Below are 15,436 nucleotides of genomic sequence, written 5' to 3'. Positions count from 1 at the left end.
ATGGCATTACACAACGTGGAGCTTTGAGCGGGACAGGTAATTGAGCATCACGCCATGCCTGCATCGGACATCTGATCCGACGATGATGAAATGGAGACTGCGGTCTACGATCTGTGGTCAGCTGAACGGGACTACTACCTAATATCAGTGATCGAAGGGAATTTCCATATCGTTTCTATTTCACTGCTCATGTTTATTTTATAATCACACATGAAATGAATCCTGGAGCAGATCCGTGTATAGTGAATAACAAGCGGCTTCTTTTACATCACAGACAGAATCAATTTGATTAATTCATTCTGAGTCCTTGTCATCTTCAGATAAAACTTATTTAGTTGTAATACTGATCACATTAAACCTGCAGGGGAGTGGACCAAACCAGTACCGTCACAGTTTCAGTTCAACGTGACTTTTATCAGTTATAAACAATACTGAAAAAGTACCTTGTCTAGTTGTGTCTTAACCCTTAGAAACCCACAACTATTTTTGTCATAACTTTAAAATAATATTTTTGTTTTTTCCAAGTGATTTAACATCATTTATTATAATATTATTCTCTGTATTTGGAATTTTTCAGTGAAAATCACATATTTTTCTAGATTTAATTTAGTGACCATGTAGATATTCATATAACATCTTGTGTCTTTTATTTATTTCATTACTTTTAACTATTTGGTTTTTATTGTTTTATTTATAGCACTGTTGTAGTTTTATGTACTTATTTATTGTTTTTAGCGTATTTTCTTTCATTTGATTGTTTTTACAATTCTATGCGCAGCACTTTGGAAACGTTCTTGTTGTTTAAATGTGCTATATAAATAAAGTGGATTGGATTGGATAAACTCAGAGTAAATTCAAAGGTTATTACATCAAACTAGGAAAAAAAAGAGGAAAAACACAAAATATATCATTAACTGAACATGAAACAAATGTCTCCATCCACTATCATAGATCAAACTCCATGGATTTTACTACTGAATCAATGTTGTAAAAGATGACGGTGTTTCCATGGTAACTACGGGTCATATCTGACGACCATGAAAAGATGACAAACTGCATTTTACCCTAATTATTTTATATATTGATAGGATTAGTGGAACAACAGTTATTACACATTTTAGATCAGCAGATGGTTTGTTTTGGGTCTTTACAGTTAAAATACACATGTGTATCATGTGTATATCTGTCACATGAATTCAGTCTTGTATCTCTGCTTCAGTAAGGCTGTGGTTCACTTGTTACTTGTCGATGAATAATTTATTACATCAGGGACAAAGTACATTAATCAACATGACTGTAAACATGCCTGTATTAGTCAAATGAATCCAGCTGTTGAACCTCAGCCAGATGTTGAATTAGGTATTCAACCAATAAAACAATAGTTGACAAAACAGAATTACAGCTTAGAGGATGAAACAATCACTGTACACAGTAAAACAGAATACTCCTGTTTTATTCTGCTAAGATTTTATGAAGTTTTATTTTTTGAAGCATACTGGCTCTTTATTTGTGACTATAATGCACTTTTTAATATCTTATTACACACGACCCTATATTCTAGTAGTTTGACACATGGGAATGATTTAAAAAGGGGAGCATATTCTGGGCTTACAAGTATTTAATTTAGTTATTTGGACACTTATGTAAAGTTTTGTGTGTGTGTGTTGTTTTTTTTTTTACATAAGAATAAATCATTTTACTGAAATAATAATAGTTGTTATTAAATGAAATTGACTATTTTTGTTGTGCTACCAATACTGAGCCAATGCTGACCAAAGCATATAATATATATATATAATTCCTGTACAGCAGTCGTGAGGAAGGTGGAGAAGGAAAGTTGCCGTGGGTGGCCATGGTAGAGCAGGTCATCCAATAACTGAAGGGTTGGCGGTTCAAATCCCGTTCAGTCCATGTGCTGTTGTGTCCTTGGGCAAGACACTTCACCCTCCTTGCCTCCAGTGCTGCTACTCACACTGGTGTATGAATGTTCGGTGGTGGTCGGAGGGGTCGTAGGCGCAGAATGACAGCCACGCTTCCATCACTGTGCCCCAGGGCAGCTGTGGCTACAGATGTAGTTTACCACCACCAGAGTGTGAATGTGAGAGTGACTGAATAATGGATCCTCTGTACGCACTTTGAGTATGCATTCATAGAAAAGCGCTATATAAATCTAATCCATTATTATTATTATTAGTTAATGGCCTGGTAGTTGTAGAATATGATCAAAAAGAATCAGCATTAATAAATGCCTTAATGTGACTAACAGACAGGAACCAAAATGTTAGTAATATACAGGGGTTGGACAAAATAATGGAAACACCTTAAAAAATCAACAAAATATAATTTAATATGGTGTAGGTCCGCCTTTTGCGGCAATTACAGCCTCAATTCTCCGAGGTATTGATTCATACAACTTGTGAATTGTTTCCAAAGGAATTTTAAGCCATTCTTCAGTTAGAATACCCTCCAACTCTTTTAGAGACGATGGCGGTGGAAATCGACGTCTTACATGAATCTCTAAAACTGACCATAAATGCTCAATAATGTTGAGGTCTGGGGACTGTGCCGGCCATACGAGATGCTCAACTTCATTAGAATGTTCCTCATGCCATTCTTTAACAATTCTAGCTGTATGGATTGGGGCATTATCATCTTGAGGTGAAGGTGTTTCCATTATTTTGTCCAACCCCTGTAAGAATTAGCAGCCAGTTAACTGTGAATACTAGTACTAGTGAGTGTTACTGTATCGGTTCACTGTCACTACTCTGATGGCTGCTTAGCTCCAACTCTTACCTCTTTTGACATCGACGCCATTCACAGCCTTTATAAGCAGGGCAGCGTTGGACTCTGTGTACTCCACAAACACCAGCAGCAGCTTTAGAGCGGTCTTCACCACCAGACGGAACTACACATGGAGAGACAAAACTGTTAATTCAGATCTGAGAACAGCATTTGCCGAGCCTCGAGTCAAAAACACAACACATAAATCACCTTATTAATGTGTGAACTTTGTGTTTTTGTTTACAGCCATGGGCCAATATCACTGTGTGCACTAACACTTAAAAGTCCAAAAGCTAAATGGTATCATATTGTCTTTTCCTGTCTGAAAAGTCTTGTGAGGTTTGATAAGAACCATTGCAACACTGACGACATAAATAAAGATATTTGACAGCTCATGGGAACACACTGTTCTACACTCCACACAGGGCTGTCACAAAAATGAAATTTAGTTGACATTTAATTATATGAACTGTCTTTTGCTGTTCATTTTATGCCACTAGTAGAGTGTAAGTCTACCAGTGCACATAATTAAAGGAGTGATATTTTGCTTTTTTAAAAATGGAATTATGCATTTTAAAACATTTCCCTGTGGTCTACATAAACTTTAAATGCTTTGCTTGGGTCTGAGTTCTTCATTAATTCAACTCCACAGGTCCATCTTCAACCCTATTTCTGAGTAATGACACCAGAAAGGTGGTTTTGAGCGCTGGCCCTTTAAATGCATATGAGCCACTTCGGGCCCCGCCCCCTCCAGGTTGTTGGCTGTGCTGCTCTGTCCTGTTCAACCAACAACTAAACATTTTAGGTAATCGGCTCAAAGTTTGGACATATTTTCAGTATGGACGACAACTGCTGCTGCTGACAAACAATTATGGCGTATTCGGAGAAATGTTCGTTGAAGGTCTTGACCTTATATGTGCAAATGTCATGAAGTAACTCGTTATAAAACGTGACAAATCAAACAGGAATTAAAACAGGTTGTAGAAATCCACTTGATTTTGCCAAAATGAATATAAAGATAGCTTTGCAGCACCTGGAGGTTTAAAAACTCAAATTTTTGGAACTGTTATGGTCCAAATACACAAATAAATGCACCAAAGACTAATAAAAGTTGGTTTAGCAAAATATGACCCCCTTAAAAACCATCACCAGGCATATCAGAGCTGTCACCAAAACAGCCTAAAACAGCACACCAACAGAAAGTCATCCACGCCTTCATCTAAGAGTCGATTACTGTAATGGCCTTTTAAATGGACGTCCAAAAACAGCATCAAACAGCTGCAAGTCATTCAGACGCTGCTGCTGAGTTTTAACCACGACTAAGAGACCAGTGGCTATTACACCAGGTCGAAAATCTTTACTGCCTTCCTGGTTTATAACAATATTTAATACATTAGTAATATATTAAAGGATCATAAACTGAGTAGGACTCTTAGATCCCTGGACTCGGGTCAGCTAGTCGAGCCCAGAGTCCAGATTAAACAGGGAGAGGCTGCATTTAGCTGCAAACAAATAAACCTAACTTCCAGTAGATCATAGATTTGCCCCAAACATAGACATTTTTATATCCAGGTTGAAAAAATTTCTCTTTTCATACATCTACAAATGAGCTCCATAACTTACACTGTATTTTTATTGCACTGTAAGTCTCAAACATTCTTATATTTCATAAAATTCTTTTACTTTTTTCTGTAATGGTTTTATGCATCTTGTACTCCTGCAATATTTTGATTTATTGTTTAAGCACTTTTTATGTCTGTCTGGATGTTTCTTTTATTTGTGTAAACCATACTGAATTGCCTTTGTCTATTAAATGAACGGTATAAATAAACTGGCTTTTCCTAATTAAAGAAGATGAGACATTTACTGGCATTGGCAAAGGAACACAGTAAAATAATAACTAGATCTCTATTTGCATTTGAAGCCTCATAAACGACAAATTCACACAAACCACTACAAAAAAGTGGGGTGTGATGAGTTAATTTTATTGAAAGACAAACACCGTTCAAGATGTGAATCATGAAAAAGTAATGAAAACAAGACACCTCTATTAGTTTCATTCTGTTTCATTCAGTTTTTATACAGGTGAACGAACAGAATTATCAGTATCTTGCAAAATGTCTAAGGATTGGTCAAATAATTGTGGTGTGACAGTGTAAATGTGTTATTAAAAATCAGTAAAATTAAATGCTATTTGATAATTACACCATGAACACCAAGCACAGTTGACACAGTTGATTTTTTTTTTCTGAGAGTAGACTACTTTTTAATTTGTTTTATGGAAGATTTTTGTTTCAGTTCATAGAGATGTGGAATTAATACTTCTGCCTGAAATGTGCGTATGCTAACCTTTCAAAGTTTCAACCTTAGTGTGTTATTGGAGGACATACCAAGACTTTATTACTTTTGTGAAAATTTTCCACATTTTGTGTTATGTACAAAATCACGATTAATGTAATTACCATATTTGGTTCCTTACCCATAAGTGGCAAAAAAAAATCCAAGAAGTATATATAAAAAATACAAGAAAAGCACATGTAAAGTGAAAGGAACATGTATTTTAGAACATTACAACAACATAAGTGCTGATCCAGACCCCTGTCCACATCCACATTATCCCTTTGAACATCATTCCTTACATTAGTACCATTACTTCATGGTACCTAACAAAGCAGGAACACTCACTGTTCATGCAGAGGTGGACCTTACAGACCCTGTAGACCACACTGGACCTGAGATTGTTCCCTTATTGCAGGGGTGTCAAACTCATTTTCTTCCGGGGGCCACATTCAGCCCGATTTAATCTGAAGTGGGTCAGACCAGTCAAATAATAGCATGATAGCCAATAAATAATGACAACTCCAAATTGTTTTAGTGCAAAAACTGACATTCAATTATGCCAATATTTACATTTACAAACTATCCAAACAAAAAGGATGTGAATAACCTGAAAAAAAAAGAAATTTGTCAAGAAAAATAAGAACAATTTTATCAATATTGTGCCTCAACTTATCATTTATACACATGCATTACAGATCCGATCTGCAAAGGCACAAATTTTTTAGTAACAGGCAGAAAATTGTTAAAATTGCACTTAATTTTCTTTAGACATTTCAGGTTGCTCATATTTGTTCAGGTTATTCACATTTTTATAGTTAAAGGATAGTTTGTTAATGTAAACATTTTCATAATATAATGTTTTTTGCACTAAATCAAAGAGAAAAAGTTGGTGTTGTCATTTTTTATAGGTTATTATGATATTATTTTTGAGTTTGATGCCCTAATTTGCACTTTGCAAATTCATCGGATTGGAACCTTTGGCGGGCCGGTTTTGGCCCCCAGGCCACATGTTTGACACCTGTGCCTTATTGTAAGTGTTACTGCCACTGTCTTGTAATGTGTGCAGAAATGACCAAAAATAGTCACTTGCCTGATAAAGGGTTAAGTTCAGTCTAAAAAAGTGTTTAAATACTGTACTAGTGGTTAACCCACTCTTTGTTTGGCCAGTTTATAGTATGTTAACAATGATATAACACATCAGTTAAGTGACTAAAATTGGCTTGATTATTCAAGGTGAGGAAGTAATTAAAATGCCTATCCCTGGTAATAATCATAAAATAAAAGCCTACACATCGATAAAATACTTGAGGACAACATCAGACTTGAGACGCAAGTTGATAAAAATCAGCACTGTGTCAGCGGTGATAAAAGCATCAGGTAAATTTATAACTTTGAACCGCCACCACGTCAGCTCTACGTCTGGACAAACAACACCCTAATAATAATTACAGTCAAACCGACTATAGATGATGGAAATCTGCCATCGAAAATAATTTGAAGGACCGAGTTTTTAATGAAAAAACAAACTGGATGCCAGATGTTTTATCAGTATTTGCACAGGATGACAGAGAAAGTAATTAGTAAGAACAAAAACAATGCAGACCAAAGCCAGTGCGGCTCCATCATCTGCTGCAGACCTGATGCATGTAAAGCATGTTTTTGTCCACTAGGGGGCCGAGGGGTCCACTCTGACCAGGTCTGCTTGGATGTTGACAAAGCACTGGGGCATGAAATTTCAATGAGTGTATGACTATTTTAGCTTCGTCAGTGCACAGATGGAGGAGCTGAGCTGGTGTAACTGTATATGTATACGGTAAGACTGTGGCAGGATATTGTAAAAATTAATGTTCATATTCTTTACCTTGGAGCCGACAAGCGTATAAAGCCACTGGACTGTTTCATTGTGAGATATGAGGCCGTTCATCCCATCCACGTACAGCATTATCTGTCCAAGAGCTGGAGAATGAAAGAGAAATAAAGTTTAATTAATCGTCTGACATTTCAGCTTTGTTTTTTCCCGATTTAAAAACACTCCCTTCACATTTATCTCCAAATCTTTTGGGGGAAGAACAGTAAAAGAAAAAAAAGAAACTGAACCTGAAACTGAAGTCTCTCATTAATTTTCTCACAAATATTCTATAAGCAAACTCACTAATCCACATAAATCCACAGTTAGTGAAAGAGGTTACAATATCGGTCGGCCCATAATTATTAAATCTACATACAGACAGAAGAAAAATCACAACAATAAGATGAAGGTCTTAAAAGAAAAACAGCACCCTTCCACCATCACTCATGAGTGAGGACACAACTGAAGGGAAAATATTTGAGCAGGCTGCCTCACTGGATGCTGCCATGACTTCCATCTGTAACAGGATACATAAATAAGAGCATAATAAGAGCCAAGGGATCTCGATGGGGGGCAGTAAAAGTGTAGAGACATGGGGGGAAGGGAGGCAAACACCACTGGACAGACGCACCCCTTAAACACGCAGCGGTTTAGTAGCATTTCAGTGGACACGACATCAACAGGATGAGCTGAGCTTGAACTTACTCAAACTATACGACGCATCACAACAGGATAAATGTATCAAGATAGAAAGAGAATAAGCTTTAGGAGGATGCTTTTGGGATTTGGTGAAAAAGTCAAGGGATTATTTATTATCACGTGCATTTGCTTTGTTATCTAAGAAAATGCACAGATTACTGAACAAATGTGTGTATTTTCAAGTCAACTGCACAAACTTGAAGAAGTATAAAAACTGTCAAATCTTCAAAACAATAAAAAAGAAAAAAACCCACAATGTGTTTTTTTTTAAATGTTTTTACAGTACACCACCCTGCTCATTAAACTAAAACATCATCATACACAGACTGGATCTTTAACCCTCAAAGACTCAGATCAGTTGGCATCAGTACGGAATATTTGACTTTTTTTTTTTTTGTCTGAGAATAGATTTAACCTCCTGAGACCCAGAAAATGTCTGCAAAGTACAAGCTTTTTTGTTTTTTATTTTAAAAAAAATGCCTATATTGGAAAAATATTGATACAACAGTTTTTTCAGATGCAGTTCTTAAAATTTTTATGGAATGTCCTTTGTGGTGGACAGTTTTCTTTTCTTTTTTTTTTTGGTAAAAAGTTGTGAAACTCTTGTCCACAAATGTGGACAGAAAACCCATAGCTGGGTCTTAGGAGGTTAAAATGTAAAAAACAAACAAACAAAAAAAAAAACCAAATAAACAAAAAAAGCAAGGGTTTTTTTCTTTGAATTCAGTAGTTTTTCCATAGAAAGTCAATGTTCTCAGGTTCCAAATGTTTTTTCTTTCTCCACATATGTTATTTTCAAGTAATTAATTTCTATTCATCAACTAACCATGTACATGTTTTGGTCAGGTCATAATTGTAAATGAGAACTGGCTCTCATTTGACCTACCTGGTTAAATGAAGGTTAAATAAATAAAATAAACTTGTCCCAAACAAGAGTTACATCATTAACTAAACCAATGCAAATGGTGAAACAAATACAGATCGGCTATGGGGCATTTGAAGATCTAAATGAGACAAAAATCTCCACAAAACTCCACTATACAAAGCATATTGATATTATTAGAGGTTCAGCAGTTATTTTACAACAATAGATATGTTCGATTCTGGCTTTTGGGGGTTAAATTACCGCCTTTCACGATTATACGACTGCACCAGCAGCCATTGCGATTCCATTACTTGTGCAGTTCTACAAGTAAACATGGGAAAGTATTGAGTTTGAAAAGTGCAGGAGGTCAATAGAAGACTAGAATGTGATTTCTGATCAACAACTTGATAAAATATTTACTGACGTATTGAGAACTGTTAAGGAGTGATCGCCTCTCTGTGAGTCTCAAATCGCCTCATATGACATGTTATGATGAGAGGCTGCAGTTCCTGTCAAATATTTCTCCTTCTCTTCTCTTGAGGGGCATGAAAATTGTGAATGTGCTGTAGATAAGCCAAAATTCCCAGGTGCAGCTGCTGTGTGTGCATGTTGCATGATCGTGGGTGGGTGGGTGGGTGGACGCATGAGTGCATGTGCATGTGTGCTTGGCGCGCTGACGGCCTACTGCTGCAGCAGCGGCCGTTCATCTTTTATCAATCAGGGTTAATTACTCACAACATGTCAGGCCCGAGCATTCCAAACAGTCCTTTCCTACTGCGAGCAGTCAGCAGTGTGGACAATATGTTGTATGAGAGCAGACCACATCAGAGTGTGTTTATGAAAACATGATTAACCGTCTCAGTCAGAGTGTCACCCTCTCTTGTAACTATGGCACCACTGCTGACAGATGAGAGATGGTCGTAATGACATGAAGTACAGCTGTTCTACACACAACCACTGCAAAATATGAGAATGTAAAAAGGTGATAAAATAATGACTCATAGTGTGGACTATAGATATTTTTCACAGATGCAAATGGTTTTGACTTTAGTTGGATGAGTAATGAGCTACATGCCTTTTTCTCCAATTGGTAGCCGATGTCTGACCTGCAATATCATCAGTGCACAGACTTTTATCTCTTATGTGCACCTGTGTACAGTATCTGCCATGCTGCACAGAGGATCTGAGGAATGTCCATTGAAAACAGTGAAGAGAAGATAGGTGGCCTTAATGAGGCTTTTAAAGGTGTCATTACACAACCTGAATGTTCAGCTGCTGACAGATGAGACGTTAGCGCTTGTTCCCAAAGTCAACCCAGGAATGAAAGGACTTTTAGATCATTCTGACATGTTATCATAAGACATTTTTTAAAGATATTACTGATAGGTGGAAATGACTTTTGTGCTTGCAGAATGTAGCCAAGTAAAATAAAATCAGAATGACTGCCTATATCATATGTAGATTTAATTTTGTGAGCAGCTACGATACAAAAATGATATGATATTCAAACACTTCAGCGCCGAGCCAGAAACCACACAGTCATTACCGCTTTTCTCCAGCCCGTTAAAACTGCTGCTTCATAACATTATTCAATGCAATCTGCCCTTCATCTACAATTCAACTGTAAGGACCAGAAACCACACGAGTCGTCATTTACTCTCTGCACAGTTACGTAAAATGATACAGTAACTGTCTAAAAAAAATAATAAAATTACCTTTCATTATGAGAAAGTGCAACCTTCAGAGGTAGGTCAGAAGCAGTTTAAGGAAACATTTAATTACCCTCAAAGAAGTCATCTCTGTGAACTGCAAATGGAACTTACTTCCACACACTTGTGATTAAATTAGTCATGAAAATGCTGCGGAAAAATTCAAGTTAGCATGTGTTGTAGTTCAGCGATCAAATCAGTGTACTACAGCGTGAATCCCCCTACTTAGTGTGAATGGTGGTAAATAACTGAAACCGTGTGCCCAGGACTTGGGATTTGTTTTAACATTCTACAACAGACAGTCATCAATAACTTTGAGAGAGGGTTAATAAGAAGAGCATGTGAGTGCTGAGTCTGTACAGGACAGCCCTCACTTCAAGCAGCGATCTAGGGCCAAAAATGTGGGCCTCCATTCAAGTAATCAAGATCAGCCCTACAATACCTCACACAAAGTACAACAATAACATTGCTAAGTCTCTTTGCATGTGTGTCACGTAAATGAGATGCTGGCAGACAATGAGCTGCCTTCAAAGCACAGTGATTAGAATTTAAATGTAAGCCATTATGGGAAAGGATAGCAGAGGAAGAAAGATTTAGCTTAAAAGGAACTTGGAAGTGTTCAATGAGCAGCCTGGCGTCTTCACCACACTCTCACACTCCATTTCTTTCAGTCCATAACGTAGATTGCCGTAAAAGTAAATACAACATTACAATGGTATCACACTGCAGAAGGAAACCATAGACCTACTAACTGGAAGAGACAGACCCTGTTCCTGTGTCTGAGTCTGGGTTTGATGGGAGACGTAAAAAAAACTCAAGGAACTGAGGTTTGGTGGAAGTGTTTCTTCTGGGCCTCTCCCTCTCATAAACCACAGCAATTACCTTCCACAGCCCCAGGAATGTGCAGGAAGGGCTGCTCCCTGACCACGGCCGAGGTGAGAAGCACTCCGAGGTCTGGGTGGCAGCACCAACACGAGCCAACTGACTCATAAGCAGCCATTAAACAAAGGGGCAACCTTATCTATGGAGACACTAGAAATCAACTCAACAGCATCCCCTTCTCCATACCCGTTCACTCCCTTTGTTTCATTTATATTTTGCAGTTTATCAAAACTGGGTCAGCCAAACTGTCTGTCAGCATGTAGCATTTATTTTACCAGAACTTTGGGAGAGGAGCCAAATCTCCATCCCTTACAGTGCAACTTAGAGGTTCTTATCTTGTTACGCTCTGCATTAGTAGGGAGCTGCACTCACAGGTCTGAGTGTGCCTCCCTGAACCCACTTAAGCCTGGGCTCATTTTACCGCATAGTCTGGCAAAGACCTCTTTTTCTCAGTAGATTTTTGTTCTATTATGTCATTATAAATATGGCAAAATATTTGAATTTTAACAGAGCATATTAGTATGAGCAATGGATTGTGGGAAACATGGGACGTGGTACATACTGAACACAGATCAGAGAGTTCTCATTTCTTTACTGGTCGTCATTACTGAAAATCATCAGATCAAACTGTTACTCATGAAAATGCCTTGTTTAGACCAGGCTGAAGCAGATATTTGTCATGTAACTTAATGTTCTGCCCCTACTTTACTGTACTTCCTCACTAATGTTTGGATAAATGTGTGTTGAGTGTGATAGAAATGATTTTAAAGCTGTGTTTAATGATACTTTGATTAAGCTAAAAGCTGACAGATTTCCTTTTGGTACTGACATTTATGGTTACTGCATGAAAGTATTTAGTCAAATTCTGATTTAAAGCCTGTCTGCCCTGAAAAGACAAGTTTATTACTGGAGCAAATTAAACAGCTCTTACTGTATATGAACTGGATAAGACATTTTCATGGGTTACGTTCCATTTGTTATTCAGCTAATCACCCAGGCCATTAGAGCCAGACTTAGTGCCTCTGCCAGACCTGCTCCAGTCACCAAGCCAGACCTGCATGGAGCCTCATACAGTAAAACAACAGGGGGGTGTTTCCATTTTCAGACCTGGACATGTCTGCCAGCATTTGACACAATTTACTGTGGGCCTAAGCCCAAACAAATTCCCTAAAGACAAACAAACAAACCTAATGGAACAATAGCATGAAGTGATGCAGGGGGCCTCGGCAGTATTTGGCTGAGTTAGTTCTACAGGCGCTGCAGACCTGATCCTACTGCAGTAAACTACAGCACTGAGAGGAAAATAAACATGTTACACTTCTCTGTTTCCTCTTTATTCAAAGCAGCATAAAGATGATAGCTTACAAGGCCGCTAGATGGATTGTGGAAAACAATTTTAGGACAACAGACAAATGGGGAAAGCCCAGCTAATGAGCTTTCCTCATTCTGTCCAAGTAGGGAAGACTTTGGCGAAAAGCTATTGCCTGACATCCACCCACTTGTAAAGTGAACTGAAAGATGAGCTGTGCTAAATTCTTACTGCTCTTGAGAGAGCGCTGGTGTGATTTGCTCTGGTTCTGGCCAGCCATATGCTGAATCCAGTCCCAAGAAAAAGTCAGCTCACAGGAATCAGCCGTAAAACCCACTCGAATGCTCAGCATTTCATTCTATCTGCCTACGTGTTACATTACTGCACAAGATTTATTTTTTTTCCAAATTATAGTTTATGTATCTAAGACTGCAAGGTCAGAGATGATAACATAAGAGCTGCAGAAATGAACCAAATCAAACAGTTCTTATAATGTAATTGGCTTGTATACTGAATTCTGTTACAGTATAACAAGCTCCAAAGTGGGGTTACAATTCCACTGCCAGTGGGTTCGCTAAGTCTGAAAATGTCCCTAGATGAAGGGAAGAGGGGGAGGCAGAATATAGGTCAGGCAGGTGGGGTTGAATTCGGTTCAGATGGAAGCTGTCTGTGCACGTGAAGGGGGGAGCTGAGGGGGTCTCTGGGTCGGACTGAGGGGGAGTACAGGGTGGAACATATCCGGTAGGAATGAGCTCTAAGCCTAAACAAAAACATGACAGCAGGTTATGTTGTTTCATACAGTCAGGCAAAGGTTCACAGACATTTTTGTCAGTTTGAACTTTAAATTGTTAACCTGTAGGTGTGCAATTATGTGACAGACTCTTATATTTTTTCCAAAACAGGACACGGAGCAAAGTGTATGTTGTTACACAGCACTGAGACTGTCAGCTTAAAGCGGGGGTTTTAATTTAATAAAAAGAGGCACAGCAGAAATGAGATGCTGCCAGAGGAGCACAGAGAGCTGAGAGCTTTAATCAAGTAATACCTGCATTCTGTATGAAAACAGAGTTGGCTTTCTGAGCAGGATGAAACCTCCTAAGAATATTTACATTGTTCATACTAAAGATAGAGAGTAAAATTCAAAGTAGAAAGAGAAAAGATGAATACATACACCTATCAGAAGTGTAAATCTACTGACCTCAGAAATAACAAGATGGGTATCATACAGTAGCAGTCTGAAAGGCTTTGCAAAGGGAGCAGGGGAGACCGGGCTGAAAACATGCATGCGTGTTCCCATGGGATCTCATTACAAACAGGGGTTCAAGTTTCTATTGGTGCAACAGGGGCCTTCCTGGAGACCCCCATGTAACTGCAAACACACAGACCTGGACAGTATGGACTAAAATGTGGGTAGAATTCAAAGCATTGGCATTTAGGGTAAATATGAAGACCCTACATATAAGTATATTAGTAAGTATATAAATATAAGACCCTAACATTCAACGCCAACCAAAAGCATTAATGTTTAATACCTGTTGATCCACTAATCCTATCAATACATAAAATAATTCAGGTAAAATGCAGTTTTTTTTATCTTTTCATGGTCATCAGATATGACCCATTTGGACATTCAGAAGCTTTGTAGTGAACGTAGAAACACAGTCATCTTCTACAACATTGATTCACTAGTAAAACCCATGGAGTTTGATAAATGACAGTGGATGCTTTTGTTGTTTTTATGTTCAGTTTATGATATATTTTTCTGAAAAACTCACTTTTTCCTCATCGTTTTCTCATTTTGATCTAATAACCTTTGAATTTACTCTGAGCTTTTATTAACATCTACATAATCAGTGAATTAAATACAAGAAAATACGATTTTAACTGAAAAATGCTAAATGCAGAGGATAATATTATGAGAAATGATGATAAATCACTTGGAAAAGTCTTTTGAAAGTTGTGGGCCTTTTAAAGGTTGTGGGTCTACTCTGACTCACTTTATTAGTAGCACATATTTCATTTAGTACAGAGGTGTTTTAAAACTGCACTGAAAACAACAACCTTGCCTCAAGTTACTTTGAGGTGATAAAAAGATGGATTATATTACATCCCTTGCCTCATTGGACGCTCATTGAAGCATTGGAGCTGTTGTTTCACCTATGGCAGTATATGAAAAATTCATACTGTATGGAAAATTCAACAGGTACAACGGTCCATGCAGTACAATGTGCTGCACTACAAACACATGCCAGTGGTTCCTTTGTGGACTCTCTTCACTTCACGATGGAACCCACCTTCTCCACTACATCATTCTGATCGCACAAACAACTGCACCTGTATTAACCACAAAACAGATTGATATATCTGGACAAATCCGTTCAGCTCAGCCCAGACAGGATGGAAATGTTTATCCAGACGATAGGCCATAGTAAAGACCCCCCCACCCTCTAGAACAGACAACCTATAACACAGCCAGACAACACAATACACAGTGTTTCCAACAGGAGCTTCCAACAGCACTGTTAACCCAACTGAGCCTGGGCTTTCACTTAACGCTCTGCAAAATGGCCAAGCCAGCAAAAGTGGAGTTTAGTTACGCTCTTAAATATTTGAAGAACTTGAGTCTGCACATTACAGAAAAGCAGCTTTTTTAGGTCTAAATTAAGGGTAATAGATGGAATACTGAAAACACTCTGAAAATATCTTAGTATCAGTTAATAAGAGAATAAAATTGGTGATTTTCAACTATGTGTGTGAATGCATTCGCAAGCACTTTGCAGGTTTTACATTAAATTATTCACCACATCAACTGGTTTGACTGGAAAAGAGGAAGGTATTAGCAGCATACTCTTGACGCACAGATGAAAACCGCTGCTCTAATGTGTCACTGACTATTCATGCTCATTGATCTGCTACACATAAAATTTTATGCCTCTACACAAAGAAACACCATAAAGACTAACCACAATTCCAACAAAAGGGTCTTGTGTTTCAGGTGCACT

At 37.9% G+C, this 15,436-nt stretch overlaps 1 protein-coding gene across 4 annotated transcripts in view; it reads right to left on the bottom strand.

Annotated features, from left to right (window-relative positions):
* fhod3b (formin homology 2 domain containing 3b) overlaps window positions 1-15,436 on the bottom strand; it is a 114,318-nt gene that overhangs the window by 26,435 nt on the left and 72,447 nt on the right. For all 4 annotated transcript variants that reach the window (XM_030157321.1, XM_030157322.1, XM_030157323.1 and 1 more), the window contains exons 6-7: window positions 6,983-7,077; window positions 2,794-2,905 (exon numbers count right to left, since the gene is read on the bottom strand). In XM_030157321.1, the coding sequence (XP_030013181.1) occupies window positions 2,794-2,905; window positions 6,983-7,077 (207 nt within the window). The remainder of the gene's footprint in view (window positions 1-2,793; window positions 2,906-6,982; window positions 7,078-15,436) is intronic.

The sequence above is a fragment of the Sphaeramia orbicularis genome, chromosome 16, assembly GCF_902148855.1.
Source record: "Sphaeramia orbicularis chromosome 16, fSphaOr1.1, whole genome shotgun sequence".
NCBI lineage: Eukaryota > Metazoa > Chordata > Actinopteri > Kurtiformes > Apogonidae > Sphaeramia > Sphaeramia orbicularis.
The sequence above is the reverse complement of the archived record's forward strand: the minus strand, read 5'-3'. Positions and strand labels throughout refer to the sequence as shown.